Consider the following 19,125-nt stretch of genomic DNA (forward strand, 5'->3'; position numbering starts at 1 on the left):
CCCGCCCGTACCGCCCCCGCACCGCCCCCGAACTGCGCCGGGAGGGGCGGAGCCTCACCCTGCTTTACCAATGGGAGCAGCGCTTTCCCGCCCCCCGAGCCAATGAGCGACAGCCTCAGGAGTGACGAGCCACACCCCCATTTCCAGCCAATAGGCTTGCGAGATCCGCGCACCTCAGCCAATGAGAGCTGCTGGGGGCGGGTCAATGTGCGCAGCCGTTGTAAACAACCCAGAGAGCGCGGCCTGGGAAGGGGCGGAGTCACCGGCAGCCAATGGGAGCCCTGCTCTGCGTCACCGAATTGATGGAAAAGACCCCAAAATCTCCGAGTCCAAGCTGTGACCCAGCACCGCCGAGTGACACGGACCGTGGCACCGAGCGACACAGCCAGCCTTTCCTTCAACACCTCCCGGGGGCGGTGACTCCAACGCCTCCAGTGAGCAGCCCATTCCAGTGTCTAATCACCCTTTCTGTGAAGAAATTCCTCTGAAGAAATCCCTCTGAGTGTCCAGCCTGACCCTCCCCTGGCACAGCTTGAGGCCGTGTCCTCTCATCCCGTCGCTCGTTCCCTGGGAGCAGAGGCCAAGCCCCAGCTGGCTACACCGTCCTTTCAGGGAGTTGCAGAGAGCAGTAAGGTTCCCGCTGAGCCTCCTTCTCCAGACTAAACACCCCCAAGCTCCCTCAGTGGCTTCTCATAATCCCTGTGCTCCAGACCCTTCCCTGGACTCGCTCCAGCACCTCAATGGCTATTCCAAGTGAGGGGCTCAGAACCGAACACAGCATTCGAGGTGTGGCCTCACCAGTACCGAGGGACAATTCCTGCCCTGCTCCTCTGGCCACGCTGTTCATGGTAGTGGCCATTGTTGGCCTTGTCGGACCTCACCGCGCCGGCCCCGGCCCACAGAATTCCCTGCCAGCCCCGTTTCCCTGGAGCGCCCGGCGGGGGAGGAAGGGAAGGCGGTGGCCGCGCTCCCGCTGGCCTGAGGGGGGCGATGGCGGGACGCGGCTCCGGCGATGTCCCCGCCGCGTCCCGGGGATGTCCCCGCCGTGTCCCGGGGATGTCCCCGCGAAGTCTCGGGGTTGTCCCGGGGATGTCCAGGGGACGTCCCAGCGGCTCCCGACTGTTTGGAGCCAGTCTCCCCTCCAGCACTCCGGAGCCGGCCCGTTCTGAGGGGTCTGAGTGACACAGGACAGGCCACGGCACGGTCCCCTGGCATCGCCCCTGCTTTGTGTGCCCGGAGAAGTCCATCACATCCTGGAAGTGTCCCAAAACCGCGTGGATATGGCATTTGAGGGCATGCTTTAATGGTGAGCACGGCGTGCTGGGTTAACAGGTGGACTCGGTGATCCTAAAATTCTTTCCCAACCATAATGATTCTGTCGTTCAGCAGTCCAAGGGCCTCCATCCCTGCCCACTGTCTCAAAGGCTGGTTCTGTGCTACCACAGGTGTTTGGGGCCCAGCCTTCTCTTGGGAAAACCTTATCCTTTAATCACAGCAGCAGGGACTATCTGTTTTGGGCCACAAAGCCCACAGAATGACTAGGCAGAGCTCAGGTGTTACCTCTTGCACACTGCAGGGTGTATGTCAGAGCCCTTGCCTCTACAAGACTTGGTTTTGTTAGTTGAACACCATTGGAAGGCTCTTCCAATCATTACTTAGCCAAATAAACACTGAGCTGGCTTATTTGATCAATCACTTTGTGCTCAATAACCTTATAAAGATTTGTATAGAGAGATGCACTAAACTGAAGAAATACTGAGACTTGATTTAACTTGGCCTAAAAGACGGTGGATTTTCATATTTCTGCCTGGATCCAAGTATGTCCACACTATGTAAATAGCAATGTAGCACTGAGAAAGCCAAATTAACTTGCCCTGTGACCAACAACTGCCCCAGGTGCCCCATAGCACCCACAGTTTATAGCAGGCCAGATGGATCATCCTGTTGGGCTGAACTCAGCAAGGAAAACACACTACCCGTCCATCCCCTACTATTTATCTGCTGCCCTGTACAAAAATAATTTTTCCTCCAGTATTCCCCTTGCCTGCAGAGCATGAGCAGAGATCCCTGTCTCCTCTCCAGGACACATGGAGACTTCTGCTGCTGCCTTCTCCTGGAGATGCTCAGGAGAAACTGAAATTTTTGTAGAAAAAAAAAAAAAAAAAAAAGGAAAAAAAGGATGCTCTAAACCCCTGATGTGCAGCCACCAGGCTCTCTCACTTCCTCAGTTAGATCTCAGAGAAAGGAGAAGGATTCTCTCTGTTGTCCTCCAGTGTTGCTTAGGGGCTCTCATCATCCTTGCATAACAGGGTCAAGAAAGTATTGCTAGGCATTACTAGTTCTCCTTTTCAAATCATGTGCTTCATTGCATTTAAAAAACAGTAAATAGACAGTAATATCTCACCATAAATGGAGCCAAGTTTACTTCCTCCAAGGCTGAGTTCATGGAACAATCTTAATTTCAGTGCATTTTATATGTGATAGGCTTCAGGCTGTGTCTCTGGAGAAGATGTATTTTAGTCAGAAAGCGGGCAAGGTCTCCATCCTGGCTTGTGTCATGTTTTGCCTGCCCTCTTCAGAGCTGGTTTTGCCTGATCCAGCTCTCCCTGTTGCCAGCCTGGGCTGGGCTTGGTCTCTCCTCAGACACAGCCTAGCTGTGCTCTGGTCCAGGCTTCCTGTCTAGCTCATGCAGTCTCTCCATGAACAGAGACTTTTCTGTGTCCAGATAACACTCGGGGGCTGTGCAGTCTCACTGTGCAGCGCTTGATTCCTGAGCCAGGCCCGTTCTCCAAATCCAAATGACAGCCAGGGTGATTAAAGTCACTTGCCGGGGTGATTAAAGCCACTTGCCGCTGCCTTTGACAGAGGAGACCGACCTGTGAGTCAGCTCTGGCAAAAGCTGAAGTGCTCAGTGCTTTGAAGTGCCAATGCTTGGTGCCACATGAGACCCACCATGCAAATTGTTTCTAAAAATGTTGGTTAGATTCTCTCCTGGGGAGATACCAGCCCTGCTGCTGCTAGAAGTGGCACACAACACAGACCTTTGCTGAGCAGGGGAGGCGTTGCATGCTTGTGCATAAGACATTTATTTGTTCTCACCCTCAAGCTTCCTGAATTACCCTGGTTGGGAATTTAGCCTTTGACTCTTTCCTTGGTGTATTTTTTAGAAAATAGATAAAGTTATTATAGTGGTGGCCTGCTGTTCAACCAAAAGTCCTTCTTCTTTTTTAACAGCCACCGTGCAGGCAGTGGCAAGGCAAGCTTCCTCTGTGCATAACCTGTTAGGGACCAGAAATGTTGTTCCATTTTCAGTCAGAAAATCTTGTTCAGTCAGAGCTTGGGCTGCATGCTGAGGAAGCTGCTGGAGGGGGCCACTGCTTGTGAGGCTGCTTTCTAGGGCACTGAGAGATGGGCAGCAGGACTGGCCTGAGAACAGTGTAATCAAAACCAGCACATATACCCAGAACTGTCTCAGCAGCTATGTTCTGACTGGATTTGTTGGTTTATATTAAGCCTTAAGTGTACTAAAACTAGTAACTTTACAGGAATTGTTCTGTCTGGAAACAAGTTATCAGTAGCTTGTGCCAATAATATTTGTCCCATCACTATATGAGTACAATGGGATGCAGCCATGCCTCCTAACACCCTAGCTTGGTTTGTTCTCTGAAGTCAAGCAGACCAGCAGTGAAAGAAGAGCTCTCCAAAGACATTTAGGTGCTGCAGGAGATGACACCAGTTATCTGAAAACCACCCACCAGCCCCTGGTGGGATCAGGATGATCCAGCTCACTGTGATCTCATTATCATGAGCTGAAATGCCCCCTGTGCCATGCAGCATTTTTTAACTTTGCTCTGCTTAGAGACAGGCTTTTGCTCAGAACCTGGCAATTAGGAAGCCCTAATGAAGAAGTCTGATTAATCTGAACCACAATGTTAGTGCTCAGGTGCCAGCTGACAGTCAGGAATACGTGAAATGATTCAATCTTTTAGTTAGTCTCTACCACCTACTTTTTTACACGGCCACCACAGAAAACACAGAAACTCACATTCCAATTCAGCGTAGTGAGAGCCACTTTATAGCCACATCCTTCCATTTAATTCCCCTTGGTAATGGGGCTTTCCTACTGCCATCAGTCCCCAGAGAGCCTGGCACGCCGGTCCGTGTGTCCATGTGGGTGTTGGCACGCGTGTGTTTTTGTGTTTGTGCTCTCACAAGTGCCTCGCTGCAGCTGCAGGACCCCGGCACAAAAATGTCAATGGTACGAAGCGTTCCAGCTGAGTTCATTTCCTGCTGATAAAGTCCCTGAAGAGGAGGGTGAGGCTCTGCATCCACAGCGTTGGTTTAGTGCTGTGGGGCACAGGCAGAGAGCTCGGGGCACACTAGCAGAAGGGTGGATTCAAAAAGCGAGCTTCTCATAGAAAAACACTGCTCACCTTCGCTTCCTTGTCGGACTGCCAGTGTCAGACCTGATGTGTAAAGCCAACCCGAAACAGGATGTTGGCTTTTTTGAGTTGATTAATCTTTGAAATACAAATGTTGTTTCTTTGGTGGTAACCTTATCCCCTTGTTTTTTGTTTCTTTGGGTTGTTTTTTTTTGTTTTTGTTTTGTTTTGTTTTGTTTAGTCGAGAATTGAGTTGCTTGAGTGGGAACAGGAAGGGTTGAGACCCCATTTTCAGGAGGCCAAAACCCCAATATAATAACAGCTACTGGTTAGTGGTGGGAATTCCAGGAAATGATGTGGATAATAGCAGCCAAGGCCTGGCAGAGAGGTGGACAGAACAACCTCAGATACTGGCACTGACAGGTGAGCTGTACTAAAACCCTCAACAAATGTCTTAACAAAACACAGAATTGCAATCTGTCTTGCAGGAACCCACAGCTCCCTCCACCCTTCGCTCTCCCACCACCCTGACAAACATACCTTCCCAGATTTGGCAGCTAGGCAGACACACCCAAATGAGATTACTGCAAGGACACAAATGCCAGAGACAGTTTCAGATGGCCTCCAAAACTCTTTTAATTAATTGGTTTCTGAACAAAGCATAGCCATCTCCTTTTGGTTGCTCCTCTGAGCACCCTGCAGAGGCTCCATTGCCCATCCTTTGTAGCCAAAATACAAGAAGCCAGCAAATGTTGCCCATGGTGTTTCCGAGCATGGCAGAACCTCTGACACCACCTGTTTTGTAGGAATGCCAGGATGAAGGAGTTCCTTGCACCTCTCTCCTACATGTTGCCTGTAGCAGGAGTGCCAGTCACTTATTTTGAAGCAAACTTGCTGTGTTGGCCACACATGTCTTGAAAAGAATCAGACAGGAAGCTGCAAAATCCAGGGGGCCACAATTGCAGCCTTTTCTCAGTCAAATGAAATTTCCCCCTAGAGCCTGTTTTAATGGCACTAGCAATGGCTATATATATATTTATATATATATATTTTCCCTGCAGAGCAGAACAGATGTGGAACTTTTTTTTTGGATGTAAGAACAAGTTAGTCTCACATCCCAGGTTTATAAGCAGGGATATACAGAAGGATGCAAGGAGTCATACTTGAAGATAGCTCAAAATACTTGTAAATGCACATCATGTAGAACACACAGTTTCTCTGTAGAACCTCCCTTAATAAGGTTTGTTTCAAAGTTCTTGCAGCTGAAGCATGTGGGTTGTTTGTTCAGATTTTCTAGTGGTTTCCAGTCCTGGAACAAGAAAGAGGAGAACAAATCCACACCGCATGTCTTCCTGTCTGGAGAAAAACATACACCATATTTCTGTGCATTCACCCCTTGCTCCTTCAGGAAGGAAGATTTAGCATGGAAAAGTGTCAAAAGTACAGACAAAATGACAGAAGTACTCTGAGTACTGCCCAGAGCAATGGCATATGGGAATCCAGCAGGCAGAAAAGATTTGCTTTGTGGCAAGATACTTGGAGGCAGAAATAAATGGAGTGAAGAACTGTGGTGGGGCAGCTGCAACGGCTTTTGCTTTACTTATATGGATGAACTGATACTGCCTGTGCCTAGCTGTTTCCTTTTCTGTACACCTAAGCAACCAGTTTCCTCTGCACAGCAGAACCCCTGAAAGCAGAAAGAAAATACTGAAACAGTCTCTGGGCAGCAGGAAACAGTCATAGGAGGTGTGACTTTGATGGTGTGTTACATGGCAGATGTCTTGAAAACAACATTTCAAGAAACCCATGTCCAGTGAAATCCCTGAGCTTGAAATCCTTCTTCTAGCCCCACAGCAGGCGAAGCATGGACAGTGGGAAAACCCTGCCCTCCCTGCCTCAACCCTGCTCCTCAGTTCAGTTTCTATCCCACTCCTAATGTACCACTGTCAGGACTTGAAGAAATCAATAGGATTTCCAAACAAGTGGTGGTTTCATTTTCATATTTATTTTAGATTTTATTTTTTTATATCTACAGTTGCAGCATCTTCTGGTTGCTTGCAGCAGAGGGGTTTCATCTAATCTAGTGTTTCAACAACAGAAGATTAATTAGTCCTGTTGCCCAATCTCCAGATTGCAGCAACCCAGCCTATCATTCTTGTGGCTAAGGACAGGGTGACTGCTGTATATTGAATCTGGGAGATAATTGGATCACAATTTAAATCTGCAAATTCCACAGGAGTCCTGCAGCGTGCAGGACAGCAACAGTTAACTACACTGGAAGAACCACTATCAGTAACAGGGAGCTAGGATATCATGATGCTCACATTTAAATCCATGCTGGAGCGTTTTCAGCCACAGCCAGCAGGGACTTGTGAAACACTGCAAAGGAGAAGTATGCATCCCTTCTAGAAAACATGCTTTAACTCTCTTCTGCCCCCAAGGTATCGTGCCAAAATGACGATATGACATTGTGTCACTTTGCAGCTGCACTCAAGGCGAGGAAGCCAGCAGAAGACAAAGGGAGCGTTTCCAAATTCCTCTGCACCACCCTGCTCTCGGGAGGTGGGGACTGAAATTCTTTGAGAAGGAGCATATGCAAACAGTTGCTAAAGGAGATGTCCGGTTTACAGCACTGTGATCAGCGTGGAAAGGGAAACTACAGCAAAAAAACATTCCGGAGGCTTGTTTTTCCCCATCCGAATTTTTCTACCACTGCAGAAGCTTCTCGCTTCCAGTGCACACGTCTGTCCATCCTGCGAAGGGAGAGGAGAACAACCTGCACCTTCTGACCTGGTGGTGTGAGACACAAATTCAGGGTGGAAAGAGCTGGTCCTGCCTTACAGCTGGGCAGTGAGAACCTTGCACGGGGACCCTCTGCTAGAGCCCACAATGAAGCCCTGTCTTCTCTCTGCGGGATCACGCAGGAGATATTTGCCCTTCCTGGGAGTCCCAGCCGTGCACCAGGACAACGCCTTAAATTCTGTTCAAGCCCAATAATAATCACCCTCCCTCTCCTCCTATTCTGCCTTTCTAAATACAGTTCATTGCTGAGTGAAATTAGTGAAGAGGGAAGAGAAAGAAAAGCTGTAGTTACAAGGAAAGGGATTCTCTTCTCACAAATAAACAGGCAAGAGACCCTGGGAGAGGGAAGTGTGGACAGCGGAGGGGTCGAAGCAGAGATACCAGGGCAGGAGCTGCAAGCGGTGGAGAGATATAAAGACTAAACAGAGGGATGGGTGGGGAATAAAGATAAGGTGATAGAAAATAGGAAGGGAGAGAGAGGAAAAGGGAGAGGAAATGCACATGCGGCGTCCCCAAGTTTGGGCGCGGAGGCAGAGCTTGTTGCTTGTTGTCTCACGAGCCCAGCGCTCCGGGAAGGACAGTATCTGTTTAGATTTGTGTCTAAATTTAAACCCTGATTGCCTTGCCTCCCCCTCCTCTCCCCTCCCTCCCTCCCTTCCTCTCTCTCACCCACCCGCCCTTCTTCCTTGTTCGTAGTGCAGGGCCACTCGCTGGGCTCCGGCAGTCCGGGCTGAGCGGGAGCCGGCATCTCCCCCCCGTCCTCGGCGGCTCGGCTCTGCTCCGGCCCGGCTGGGCTTTTCCCACAGAAAACAAGGAAAGGGGTGGGGAAGAAAGTTTGCCCCGAGGACACCTCTCTCTTGCAGGACATGGAGGTAAAGAAAACTTTTTATTTCCCCTAGCTTGTGACCGGCTCCGCGATCTGCTGTAGCTCCACCTTGCAAAGCAATTTCTCCCTGAAGGCGGCTTCAAAATATCTCTTTGCTGCGGTTCAGATGAAGGGCTCTTTCCTCCCACCCCAGACTCTTTTGCAGGTTTTAGTCCAGATTTGGAAAGCAGGGGGATAGTTTGGGAAGAAATTACCTCTGGGAAAGGGGAACGAGGAAGAGCTGCCATTTATTTATTAATCTCCGAGGTGTGATTAGAATGTTAGATGTTAAAAGGTATCATTTTAAAAGGAGGTTTTAACGGGGCATTAAAAATGGGGACATAAGAGAACAAACCTTCCAGGACTGACAAGCTCCTTGGGGTTGGTTCCTTCCCAACCCGTGCAGCAGCAGATTCACACACTCAGTTGTGTGTAGCCCCCATCCCACGTGCATTGGGAGCTCTCATTTTCCTTATCAATCGAGCATTTTGGGTCAGGGAAGGGGACCCGAGAACCTGTCCTTGAGCGAGGTAGATGAGAAGCACAGCCCCAGAGGGTTTTCTGTCCCTTTTTTCTCTTCCTGCCCTATGCTTCAGGAGAGTTGGATCTCATGTCTCAGGGTGGTCACACGGCTGGTGGACAGGAGTCTGGCTTCTCTGGTGTTTGTGTTCAAGCCTTCTCCTGTGTAACACCCTCTTGGGCAAGGCAGTTCGCTTCCCTCTGCCTCCTGTCCCATTCATTCAAAATGGGAATGGTGGTGCCTGCTTTGGTCATGTCAGGCTGGATTTGCGAGTTTTTCAAACAGTTTTTTAAAAGTGGCAAGGGAAAAGGAGTATTTATTTTTAGGAGGGGCACAGGAAATAGAAAGGTGATTACAACATTGGCAAAACCTCAAATTATGAAAGAGGACATTTGGTATTTCTCTCTGCTAAACAGAGACCTTACTAAACACTTTGTATTATCTTCCCAGATAAGTCTTTTTCTGCGTGGATGCAGCCCCAGTACCAGGGGACATGCAGCAGAGCCAGAGAACGCTGTGCTTCAAGCACCAACTCTTCTTTGAAGATTTCCATTGCATAACTCAGCTGGCCAATTGTGATAACAGGTGCTAACATCACCATCCTTGTTATCTGTGCTGACCTGCCCCACAGGCAAGGGTTAAAGATTTGGCCTGTTCAGGTGTGTTTGTTAAAAAAAACAAGTCCTCAACTGAATTATCTAAATACATTTTGGGGTGGAGAAGGATCAAGCCGTGTTGAAACCAGCCCAGCACAGACTACGTACGTGACATGACAAATGTTTGGCTTTACAAAGGTTTTCAGGTTTGACAGACCCCACTCACTGTTCACACTTCTTTTATTCATTTTCACTGTTGTATCCTGTAATATTTCAGAGGGGAAGAGGAATTGAGCTCTTAATTTGTTAAAATTTAGGGCTGAAATGGTATTTTAGCACACCGAGGACGCTCTCCCTTACCCTCTCTTCACTCCACACACAGAGGACTGCACCCCTCGAGTATTTTTTCCCTCTTTAGGGAGAAAAGTACAGAGTAGAAAGTTGAGTAGAAAGGAACACACCTGCCATTTCCTTTTTGGAGACACATGTGACACATGTTCTGGTTGCCAGGAAGCTTCTCTGAAGTATCTGACCTAAGAGCTTCCTGCTCTTGATTCTGTCCTGTCCCTTTACTTCTATTTCCCACCTTTTCCTTGTGTTACCTGCTTTTTTTTTTGGTCATCTGTAGACTGCTGAATCCATTCTTATTTTTAAAACATCTCCATTTCCAAAACATTTTATGAGTAGTGCACATGGTCCTGTCCAAGCCTCCAAAAAGATGTTTAATGTCCCAAATGTAAGGAAGTATTAGACCAAAATAGAGCCAAGAACAAGAACTTGATTTTCCACTAGCTGATTCTCTGCTCTGTTTTTTCCTGAGGGCTTTTCACAGGCAGGAAACAGAGGCTCACCACAGTCTTTTTGCTTTAAAGCCAGATTTAATGATCCTGTGGAGCAAGAACGAGAGTGGTCCTGTCATTCCCCAGTTTGCTTCATCTGTGGCAGGCAGAGCTGCTCTGTGCTTTCCTGGCTGGCATAACTGGCAAGCTCTTTGCTCTAATGGGACACATGAGGATTATCCAGCATTAGGAGGAAAAGGGCAGAGGGCTGACCTAGCCAGCTGATTTCCATCACATCTCTGGCAGGAGGATCCTAGTTTTGAAAAACCCATAGAAGATAGTTGGAATCTCTTTCTTAGAGGGATTAGTGTGGGTTTGCTGCTACTAGGGACTAGTACCTGTGGTCTTAGCCATCCTGATGTCAGCAATGTGCCACATTGAAAGCAGCAACTGAAACTATTTAAGATCCTAAAGAGGGAGAAAAAGGCAGCAAAACCCTGCCCTTGCAGTTCACGTAATTCTGTGAGTCTGTTGATCTTCAGTGTTTTGTTTTCATGGGTTGTTGTTTTTTTTTTTTGGCCCATCTTCTTGATGCAAAATAGATTTGAGAATCGGTTTTCTTTCCAGTGTTATGGCAGATGAAAAGAAATCATGAAGTTTATACCACAGATTGTTAACATGAGTTCCTATCAAAAATGTGTTAAACTGCACTGGGGAAAGCTGAGCCACTTGTAAAGAAAAGCAGACACGAAACATTCTTTGCACTCATGGTACAAAAAGTATCAGAAATTTTTGTGTTGGTTTGTTAGTTTACATCTTCAGATTTGGCCCCAGCTAAATGTCTAATTCCCATGGCTTGTGGGTTCCCAACCCTTGCTGGAGATGTTATGAGTTAAGGCATCCACTGAAAGTGCTTGTGGCTTTCTGCAGCCCATATTCCACATCAGTCATGGCATTCCTCTTCCCAGCCTCTCTGTAGGGGCTTGGGAGCATGGAGACACTTGAACTTTACTTTCACAGCAAAGGGAAACAATCCAAGACTGAATTGGCTCCCTATGGTGTGATGGGTTCCCTAAGCTGCAGAGGTGCAGCAGTCAGGTGTGTTTCGGGAGGGCTTCCCTCTTCTTTGTGCCTGCCAACAGATGTCATTTAATTCTGTGACACCTCCATTGCTGTGTCTCTTTTCTGCAACTACTCCATTTTCCTGGTGCACTGACTCAGCAGAGGAAAAGCTTTTCCAGGGGTGAGGGCAGTTCTCACTGCTCACTTCACCCTTCTGGGCAACCTCCTGGGCAGCACTCACCCTGTCCTGAGGAAAACTGCACTGAGGAGATGTCACCTGAGGGGACCGAATTGGAGGGGATGCAGAAATGGGTACTGTGCAGATGAGGGGCTGAAACCTGTGACCATCCTGGTCCTCAGAGCAGCAGGACAGGAGGTGAGCTGGGCTGAGAGAGGTTTCTGCCCACCCTTGCAGCTCTGGAGCTGAGACTAAGACTCTGCCACGAAGCAATATCCCCTTTCTCAGGAAGCTCTGATGATTGGCTTTTGTTCTAAAAGTTAAAGTGTTCCTTTTCCCCTCTTTTTTTTTTTTTTTTTTTTTTTTTTTTGCTTAACAGAACAGTTCAACCTCAAATACACTTCTTTTCAGTGATTCCTGCCAAACCCATGAAAATGACATGTTCACACAGTGTCTGCAAATAAAGGGAAGAGTATTTAAATATACTGGGAGAGGTGCTATATGACCCCATTTTACTCCTCAGGTCTGGGCAGATTTGGGACCTGTTTGACAGTAAATAGCATGTCTGCAGCAAAGATCCTGGAAAGAATCAGCTTTGCCAGACTTCCACATCCCTGTGACTGGAGGCCTCCCTCTTGAAGGACAGAAACCAGCAAAACCAAACCCCACGGGCTGTGCTGCAGCCCTTTCTTCCACCTAGCAGAGACCCCAGAATAAATGGAATTATGGCTTTTCCTGTGCCACCAGAGAGGGATAATTTTTCTGAACCTCTCCTCGCTCCCCAGTTTGGTTGTCTGAGTGTCCCAAGCCATGGTGACAGCATTCTGGAAATGCTTTCTGTCCTGTGCTCCACAGTCTAATTGGCAGGATGCTTTGCAGTTGAGCAGCATATCATGCATACCTTCTCATACATTCCCAGGAGCTGCTTATCTGAAGAACAGGGGAAAACATCAGCACTGCTTTATCAATAGATGCTGCTTGGAAACTTGCTGGCTTTTATCATGGAAATGAACCAGCCCACACAGACTGGGGTTGGTTTTCCATTCTGTTTCCACTTCCCTCTGTTAACAGAGGTGTTTTAGAGAGGTGGATGCTCTTCCTAAAACAACAACTCTACAGCCTGAATCTGGGATCTGAGCTGGCAGCTGAACCCAGCAGTGAGGAAACCTGTTTGGAGGAGCTTGTCTTGGTGCTTTGCAGACAGGGATATGCCTTTAGCAGTTTGCAGGACAACAGGCCTAAGATGAACATGGTCTAGGGACAGCAGAGCTGTTCTGTAAGGAGAAGTTGTTATTGCACACTCACTGCAGAGTTGCTTCACGCCTGGTTGTGACAGAGGCACAGAGCACTTTGTTCCTACAAAGTCTTTCCTAGGCATGGATTTAAGTCACACTTCATGCAGGTCACAATGTATCCAACTGTGTAGTCTCATGCCAGGAATGCTTTTACATCAAATCTGAGTTGTATCTTTAGATCTTAGCACCAGTATCTGGGGTCCTGGTAATGTACTGGTAAGGATAAGCCTTATCTGCCCCATTAGTGCCAAATGAAGTTTTCACTTTTCAGAACAACAGAAAAGACACTGGACCAGACTCTTGTCAGATTGAAGCACATCACTTACTGAAGATGTTTCTGGAAGTCTTGTGCAACCAAAGACCCACACCTCACTTGCCAGATTGATGTCAGATTTAAGTGCATGGCTTTTTCTTCATTATTCATCATCAGGTTTTAAGATGAGCTCAAACCCTACAGAACAGGTAGCAAAGTTGTAAGCTGTTGGTTTGGTTATTTTTTTTACATATGCAAATACACCTATTTACCCTTTCTAACTAAATGTACGCAGGGTTTTGGTCAGTGTGGATGACTGGTGGCTAATCTGCAAAGGATATTGATTTACCAGAGGTTTCAACAAAGCCTCTGTTCATCCCAGGCTTCTCAAATGCACAGAGAATTAACATGTGTGGCTTGGAAAGCCTGGATATCTAAAGGGTGCAGACCAGACTTCTTGTGCACAGAAAGGCACAGAAATGCAAAGGAGAAGGAATTCTGGCTCAGAAGATTGGAATTGAAGTGTGGCTTTGCAGGGAGACTGAGGACAGTACTGTAAAACTGTTAGTACAGAGGAAGCAGAATTTGTTAGTGCATGGGAAAAAGAGTATCCCTGGGAATAGTGAGATCCAATTAAAGGAAATATTTATATCTCACCAAATAGCAGGAAAGATTTCTGACAGTGAGGTCTGGTGTGGTTTGGAGTAGCATAGTGGAAACCAAATGTAGTAGAAATCTTTTTTCACATGAATGATTCAAAAATAGACTGGACTGAGCATTAGAAAGATAAGAAGCAATCTTCAGTTGTATTCAGGTTAGTGGTTCTGATAGGGTCACCAGAGGGGCAGCACCATGCTGTTTCTGCAGTTCTTCCACGTGTGGGCTGCTAGGAGAAGCCAGTGGCTATTCAGCATCAGGTCCCATAAGTGTTTATGATTCCTCCCTGCTGCAGTGCATTGTTCAAGCCCAGCAAACTTCTGCCTGTGGGGAGCTTAGGTCAAAATAAATTGGCATCACATCTGCAAGAATGGGAATGGTTGTTTTATTGCCTGTGTGAAACACAGAACCAATTTTATTTTTATTCTTTTTTCCTGTTTTTAGAATGGGTTTCTTTATCCTTTAAAACTGCATACACAACAGCAATCATGGCTTACTCAAGTCAATCATCTTGAAATATCTTTCTGCTGAGTGCCACGTTCCTCCTGATGTAAGTTCAGATGAAACATGCCCTGTTTTCATAGACACACACTTGAGCTGGTGTGCCAGGCTTCCCAGGAATTTCACCCCTTGGGCCTTGCAGTGAGGGCATGTTTAACTTGTGAAACGTGCACAGTCTAATTTGGTTTCCCATTCAGTCTTTACAAGGTGCATGGAGTTGTCAACACTGTCCCTCTGTGAGAACCCAGGGTTTCCATTCCTAGTTTGAAGGTGTTCATTCCCAGTTAGAGGCAGAGGGAACAAACAAACGTGGTCCTCCAGACAGCAGGTGCCTGTGACGAGGACAGAGTGGAAGAAAAGGGGTGGATTGCTGAATACACTGGCCACTCCTACAATAAAGAAACAATCTTAGCATTGTGTCTTTTGTCTCCCAGCTCAATGCAAAGTTGCCTTTTCCACTTACATCAGGACTTCAATCTCATGTAGTACATCCTCCTGACATAGTCAACTGATGTGCTCAAAAATCACTGGATCATTGCAGTGACTCCAGACATCAAAAGTTGAATTGAATTTCTCTTCTCAACACCTGTGAATTCAGGGACTTGCTAGCCAGAGCTTCCTAGTGCTGATTCACTCATTGAGCAAGTGTTGTGCAGGCACTGAGCCCACACTTCCTGGACACCTGGTTCCGGTGGCCCAGCTTGAACCTGGGGAAACTGTGCCTGAGGCTGAAGGAGCTTTAGTTCCTCTTCTTGCTAGAGAAAGAACATGTAAATGAGTTCCAATCAGCCAGCAGCTAAAAGAAATAGAGCACTGAAGTAGGGGTACAGTGTTACAAAACTCCTGGGTTTCTCCATTAGAACATTTTGGGAGAATTTTGTGAGCAGTTTTACTCAGAAACAGAAACAGATCATTATCTTCACATCACCGAAAAATAATCTGTGTCAAAGGCCAATCAACTCAGGGGTTGCTTGTGTGCATTTTCCTTAAGGTGTATAGAGGAGTTGTTTACCTGTGGAAAAGACAAAATTTCTTATCCATCATTTTGGCTGATCCAGACTGGGCTGAAAACTCAAGCATTTTCAAACATGACAGCAAATTACAGCTGCCTGGGTACATTTTCCCAATGTTTGGCCCAATTTTCAGGAGTCTCACAGACTGGGGACTCTGGATGAAGCCAAAGGGTGAGAAAGCAGCTCTGCAGTCCCAGATCCTCAGTGCCACTGGATCCGCTGAGCCCTCCAGGGTCCAACTAACAAGACATCTCTGTGGGTAGAGCTCGGCACTCACACCTCAAGCTGGCTGCCAGCAGAGTGCTTGCTATCACTTTCCTCCACTCCATATCTGTGTACCTTTTTAGACTAAATTCCTGGCTTAGATAAATATGAACCTCCTTCTCTGACCTGCCTGTATCCAGCGTAGACCTAATTTAATAGCAATGTGTTACAAAGATAGCACAGTCCTAACTGATGAGTCCTGGAAGCCGCTCCAGTTGGAAGCTCTGTGTAGGCTCATTTACCCTTCTGATTTTCTGTTCCCAGCCTGATAAATTAAGAGGAGTTTGAATCCCTGTGCTGCTCCAACAAGGCTGTCTCTAACAGAGTTTAAATGGGGAGGTACCACAGTCTTGCAGCATTTATCAGAAGTATTTTGATCTGTCCTTGCATCTCGCATTCTTTGTGCACCTTCTTTGACAGTTCAATGACTTCAGTTTCTAATTTAACCTTCTGAATAGCTTCAGATTAGATAATTCATCCATTTTGTGTATGCATTTGTTTAAAGTTCATCCTCTTTAACCATTCCATTAGGCCAAAAGCGGTCCCTTCCTCATCCCACCTGAAGCATCTTGAGTCTGAGCCTCCTTGTGTTGAAATTAGTTTCTTTTTTCAGACTCTGCTAAAAGCAGGGCTTTTTTCCTGACCCCTGTGGGGCAACCAAGGGAGATCTGTTTCCCTGTCTGCAGGTGGGAGCAGGCTCCCATCATGTCTGCAGCTACAAGAAGTCACTTAAAGGAACACTGTGGTTGAGATAGCATAAAATAATGATTTATTTTGAGGCATAACAGAAAACTTCTCATCTCAGAGATCTGTATCACATGATAAACATAGTTTATGCATTTTATTCCCCACTGAAGTAGTACACATGCTAGTCCAGCCTTTCTGGCCATCTCTGTCCTAGTCTGGAATTCCTTGCTCACGGGAGATTGAAGCACTTGCCCCACAGACTGCACTATTTCCTGTCTCCTGTGGGCTTCCTGGGAGGTTTTGCTGGTTGTTCCTCCATTAGCTCACCCCTTATCCTTCTAGAGGAGCAAGAGCTCCCCAGAAGAAGGCCTGGAAGTACACACAGAGAGGCACCAATTAATTTGTGAGAACTTGACAAGCTGTGTACAGTTCCCAGACCATTAAGAAAAACAGATGTCTGGAAGGGAAACACGGGGAAGCAGAGAAGGATCCTGAGGGAAGCCCTGGCCAGGAGCAGAGCTCTGTACAAGCAGCTGGTGGAGGCAGCTCACCAGGAAAGCAGCTAGATCTTACAGTGGCCACCCCTGCTCTTCATCAGAGCTGCCACCCCACCCCTCCAGCCATGGAGCCTTTGGAAGCAGCCTTTGGAAGTCTTGAGGACACATCCCACAGCCTGCCTGGACAAGCTGCTGAAGACATGCTGGAAGCAATGCTCTCCAGGCCAGCCAGACCAACATCTTGCTAACAGCTGGTGTCAGCTGTAGATCAGGACATCAACATCACCCTGCCAGGGTACAGATCAGCCCTTGGCTCCAGCGGACCAGTTCCACATTGGGAGTGTCTGTGGATTCTTAAAACAACACAGTCCCACCAACCTACTTATTCAATGGATAATTTCTGAGAAATAACCCATTTCCCCCCCACCCCTTGAAGCATGTTACCTGCAATTTAGATATCTGCTATAGCTCATGTCTGGTTGTATCACCAAGCTTTCAGACAGTATTTATTGCTAGAGGGCTCCCATCAGATGGAGAGAAGGACTCTATATCCATACCAGAAAATCCAGATGTCTTCCTGAACTAAGCTGAAAACTGTGTAGGTGTTCACCTAATTTAATTTTGGAGAAATGAAAAGTAGTGCTGCTCTTAGGAGAGTGGGGATCTTCAATTACTTAAGAAAGTGGTGCATCAGCTCTCACATGACACGGAAGTCCTGCTGCCAAGTTAATCACAGAATCAGCTAGATTGGAAAAGACCTGTGAGATCATCGAGTCCAGCCATTAACCCAGCCTTGCCAAGCCCACCACTAAAACATACCCCTAAGTGCTACATATACATGTCCTTTGGGATGGTGGCTCCATCACTTCCCTGGGAACCTGTTCCAGTGCTTGAACAACCCTTTCAGTGAAGAAATTTTTCCTAATATCCTATCTAAACCTCTCCCAGGCCAACTTGAGGCCATTTCCTCTTGTTATATTCCCACTGGCTTTCTTCATTGTGGCCCTCTTTAAGCGAGGAGCTGAGGGCTGTATTTGATAGGGCATTCCAGAGTAATGGACTTTATTTTCAGCGTCCCAATCTGAATTTTCATAACCTCAAACGATAGGAATGCTCAGTGTATCTGCTGCAAGGTTCTGGTTTACTGATAGCATTCCCATTTAAGCAACACAAACTATTTCCCCCAGAAGACTTAGAGATATGGTAAACTTGATGAACAGTTGCTTCAGATGTGTCCCTGGTGTTCACTTGGAGCAAGGGAAGAGCTCTGCAACAGCATCACCACTGCTCTTTTAAGGCCAAATGAGCAAAAAGAAAACCCATCTTTTTTTTTTTAAACTGTTCCAGACAAATACAGCCAGTATTTTTAAAACAGGTGTATTAACTTGAAGGAAATAACAAGGCACTGAATTTCCAGGACTTCATAAAGGGAAGAGGTGTATAAGTTTAGTCTCCTAGTGTAGTCAAACTTAGTAGTTGTAGAGATCTGTGCTAAACTACTTGGTTTTTGTGTCTCAGTGCTTAAGGTTACTGATGGCTGAGCTCCAGTTTGCAGTGCTAGAGTTAGATGGTTTGAAATACATTTCCACCTACAGTAGCCACACAATAAACTACCAGCTTTTCAATAGTTCTGTACTTCTTTTTTATTTCTTGAAGCTTTATCATCTTAAATACCTCAGCCTCTGAACAGAGACACCAGTGCACCCCAAAGAGTCGAAAGGAGAACCCTGTGTGGTATGTCTGGGCTTAAAACCCAGTATGGGTGCATTTCTGAAGTTGTGCTGCTTCAGGTGGCAGGAAAACCCTGCCTTGCATGGAGCCTCTCCAGGGAAAGGCTGCCAGGCTCCCTGTGTGGGCACAGCCCCTTGCTCTTCCCTCTTTTTCCACTTGTGTGGCTGGGTATGACTGCATCCAGCCACATATCGGCTTTATCCACGATCCCTTTCCTGCTGCCTGAAATGATTTCCATGTTGGCTGCTCGGCCTGTCTGTGAGCAGCTGTGCTGGGCTTGTCGTGGGGCCATTGCAGACGCAGGGCCCTTCTACAGGAAAGGCGGAGGCTGTTTCTCCTTGAATTGATTGGGCTCCTCAACGAGGCTTGTATGTTTTCCCTGCTCTCTGGACACCCCGGTCACCTTGTCTGTAGGCAGCTGGCCTGGCTGCCAATGCAGATTTTTGCTTCTTGGCTTAGCCCTCCTGTTTTTACCTTGTCACTGTCTGCAGGCAAATGTTGTTATGTATCTTGTAAACCAAATAATCCTGACGATCATGATCTCTTTTTACTGTATGTCCCACAGCCTCTCTCCCTCAGGTCTCCCTGGTACTTTACAGCCTTTTGTTTTACCTTCCTACCTCTCATCCCAGCCTCCTGTCCTCTCCCTGCAGTCATCTTGTAATTTCTTTTGTGTTTTTCCTCTTGAGCATTCTGGCTTCTGGGACCAAATCTCCATTCAGTTGGACTAAAATTCTTTCCTGGATTTTTGAGTAATTGAGGGGAATTATCGTGTCACAGATCAACTACAGGACTAATGCAGAATGGAAAGGTTGCAATCCACATCTTGCAGCCACTGCCTGACCTTGTAGGTTCCTCCAGTTCACTGGGCACCACATTAAAATTTAAAATTTAACCAGTGCCTGGGATGCTGCTTCTGCACCCCTGGATTTGCCCTGCTTGACCTGTCCTTGGGACCCTATTGCATTCCCCCTGTCCCACATGCTCATCTCTCCCCACCACTCCTTCCCCCTTTAGAATACTCTGAGCATGGTGAACACAAG

The 19,125-nt window shown here is 47.1% G+C and overlaps 1 protein-coding gene across 5 annotated transcripts in view; it reads left to right on the forward strand.

Annotated features, from left to right (window-relative positions):
• The first annotated feature begins 7,976 nt into the window (after positions 1-7,976).
• Positions 7,977-19,125, forward strand: part of RCSD1 (RCSD domain containing 1) — a 29,927-nt gene continuing 18,778 nt past the window's right edge. For 4 of the 5 annotated variants that reach the window (XM_015635565.1, XM_033518742.1, XM_033518747.1 and 1 more), the window contains exon 1: positions 7,977-8,056. In XM_015635565.1, the coding sequence (XP_015491051.1) occupies positions 8,051-8,056 (6 nt within the window). In that variant the 5' untranslated portion in view covers positions 7,977-8,050. The remainder of the gene's footprint in view (positions 8,057-19,125) is intronic. The other variant, XM_015635578.1, reaches the window with a different exon arrangement.

The sequence above is a fragment of the Parus major genome, chromosome 1 (assembly GCF_001522545.3).
Source record: "Parus major isolate Abel chromosome 1, Parus_major1.1, whole genome shotgun sequence".
Lineage (NCBI taxonomy): Eukaryota > Metazoa > Chordata > Aves > Passeriformes > Paridae > Parus > Parus major.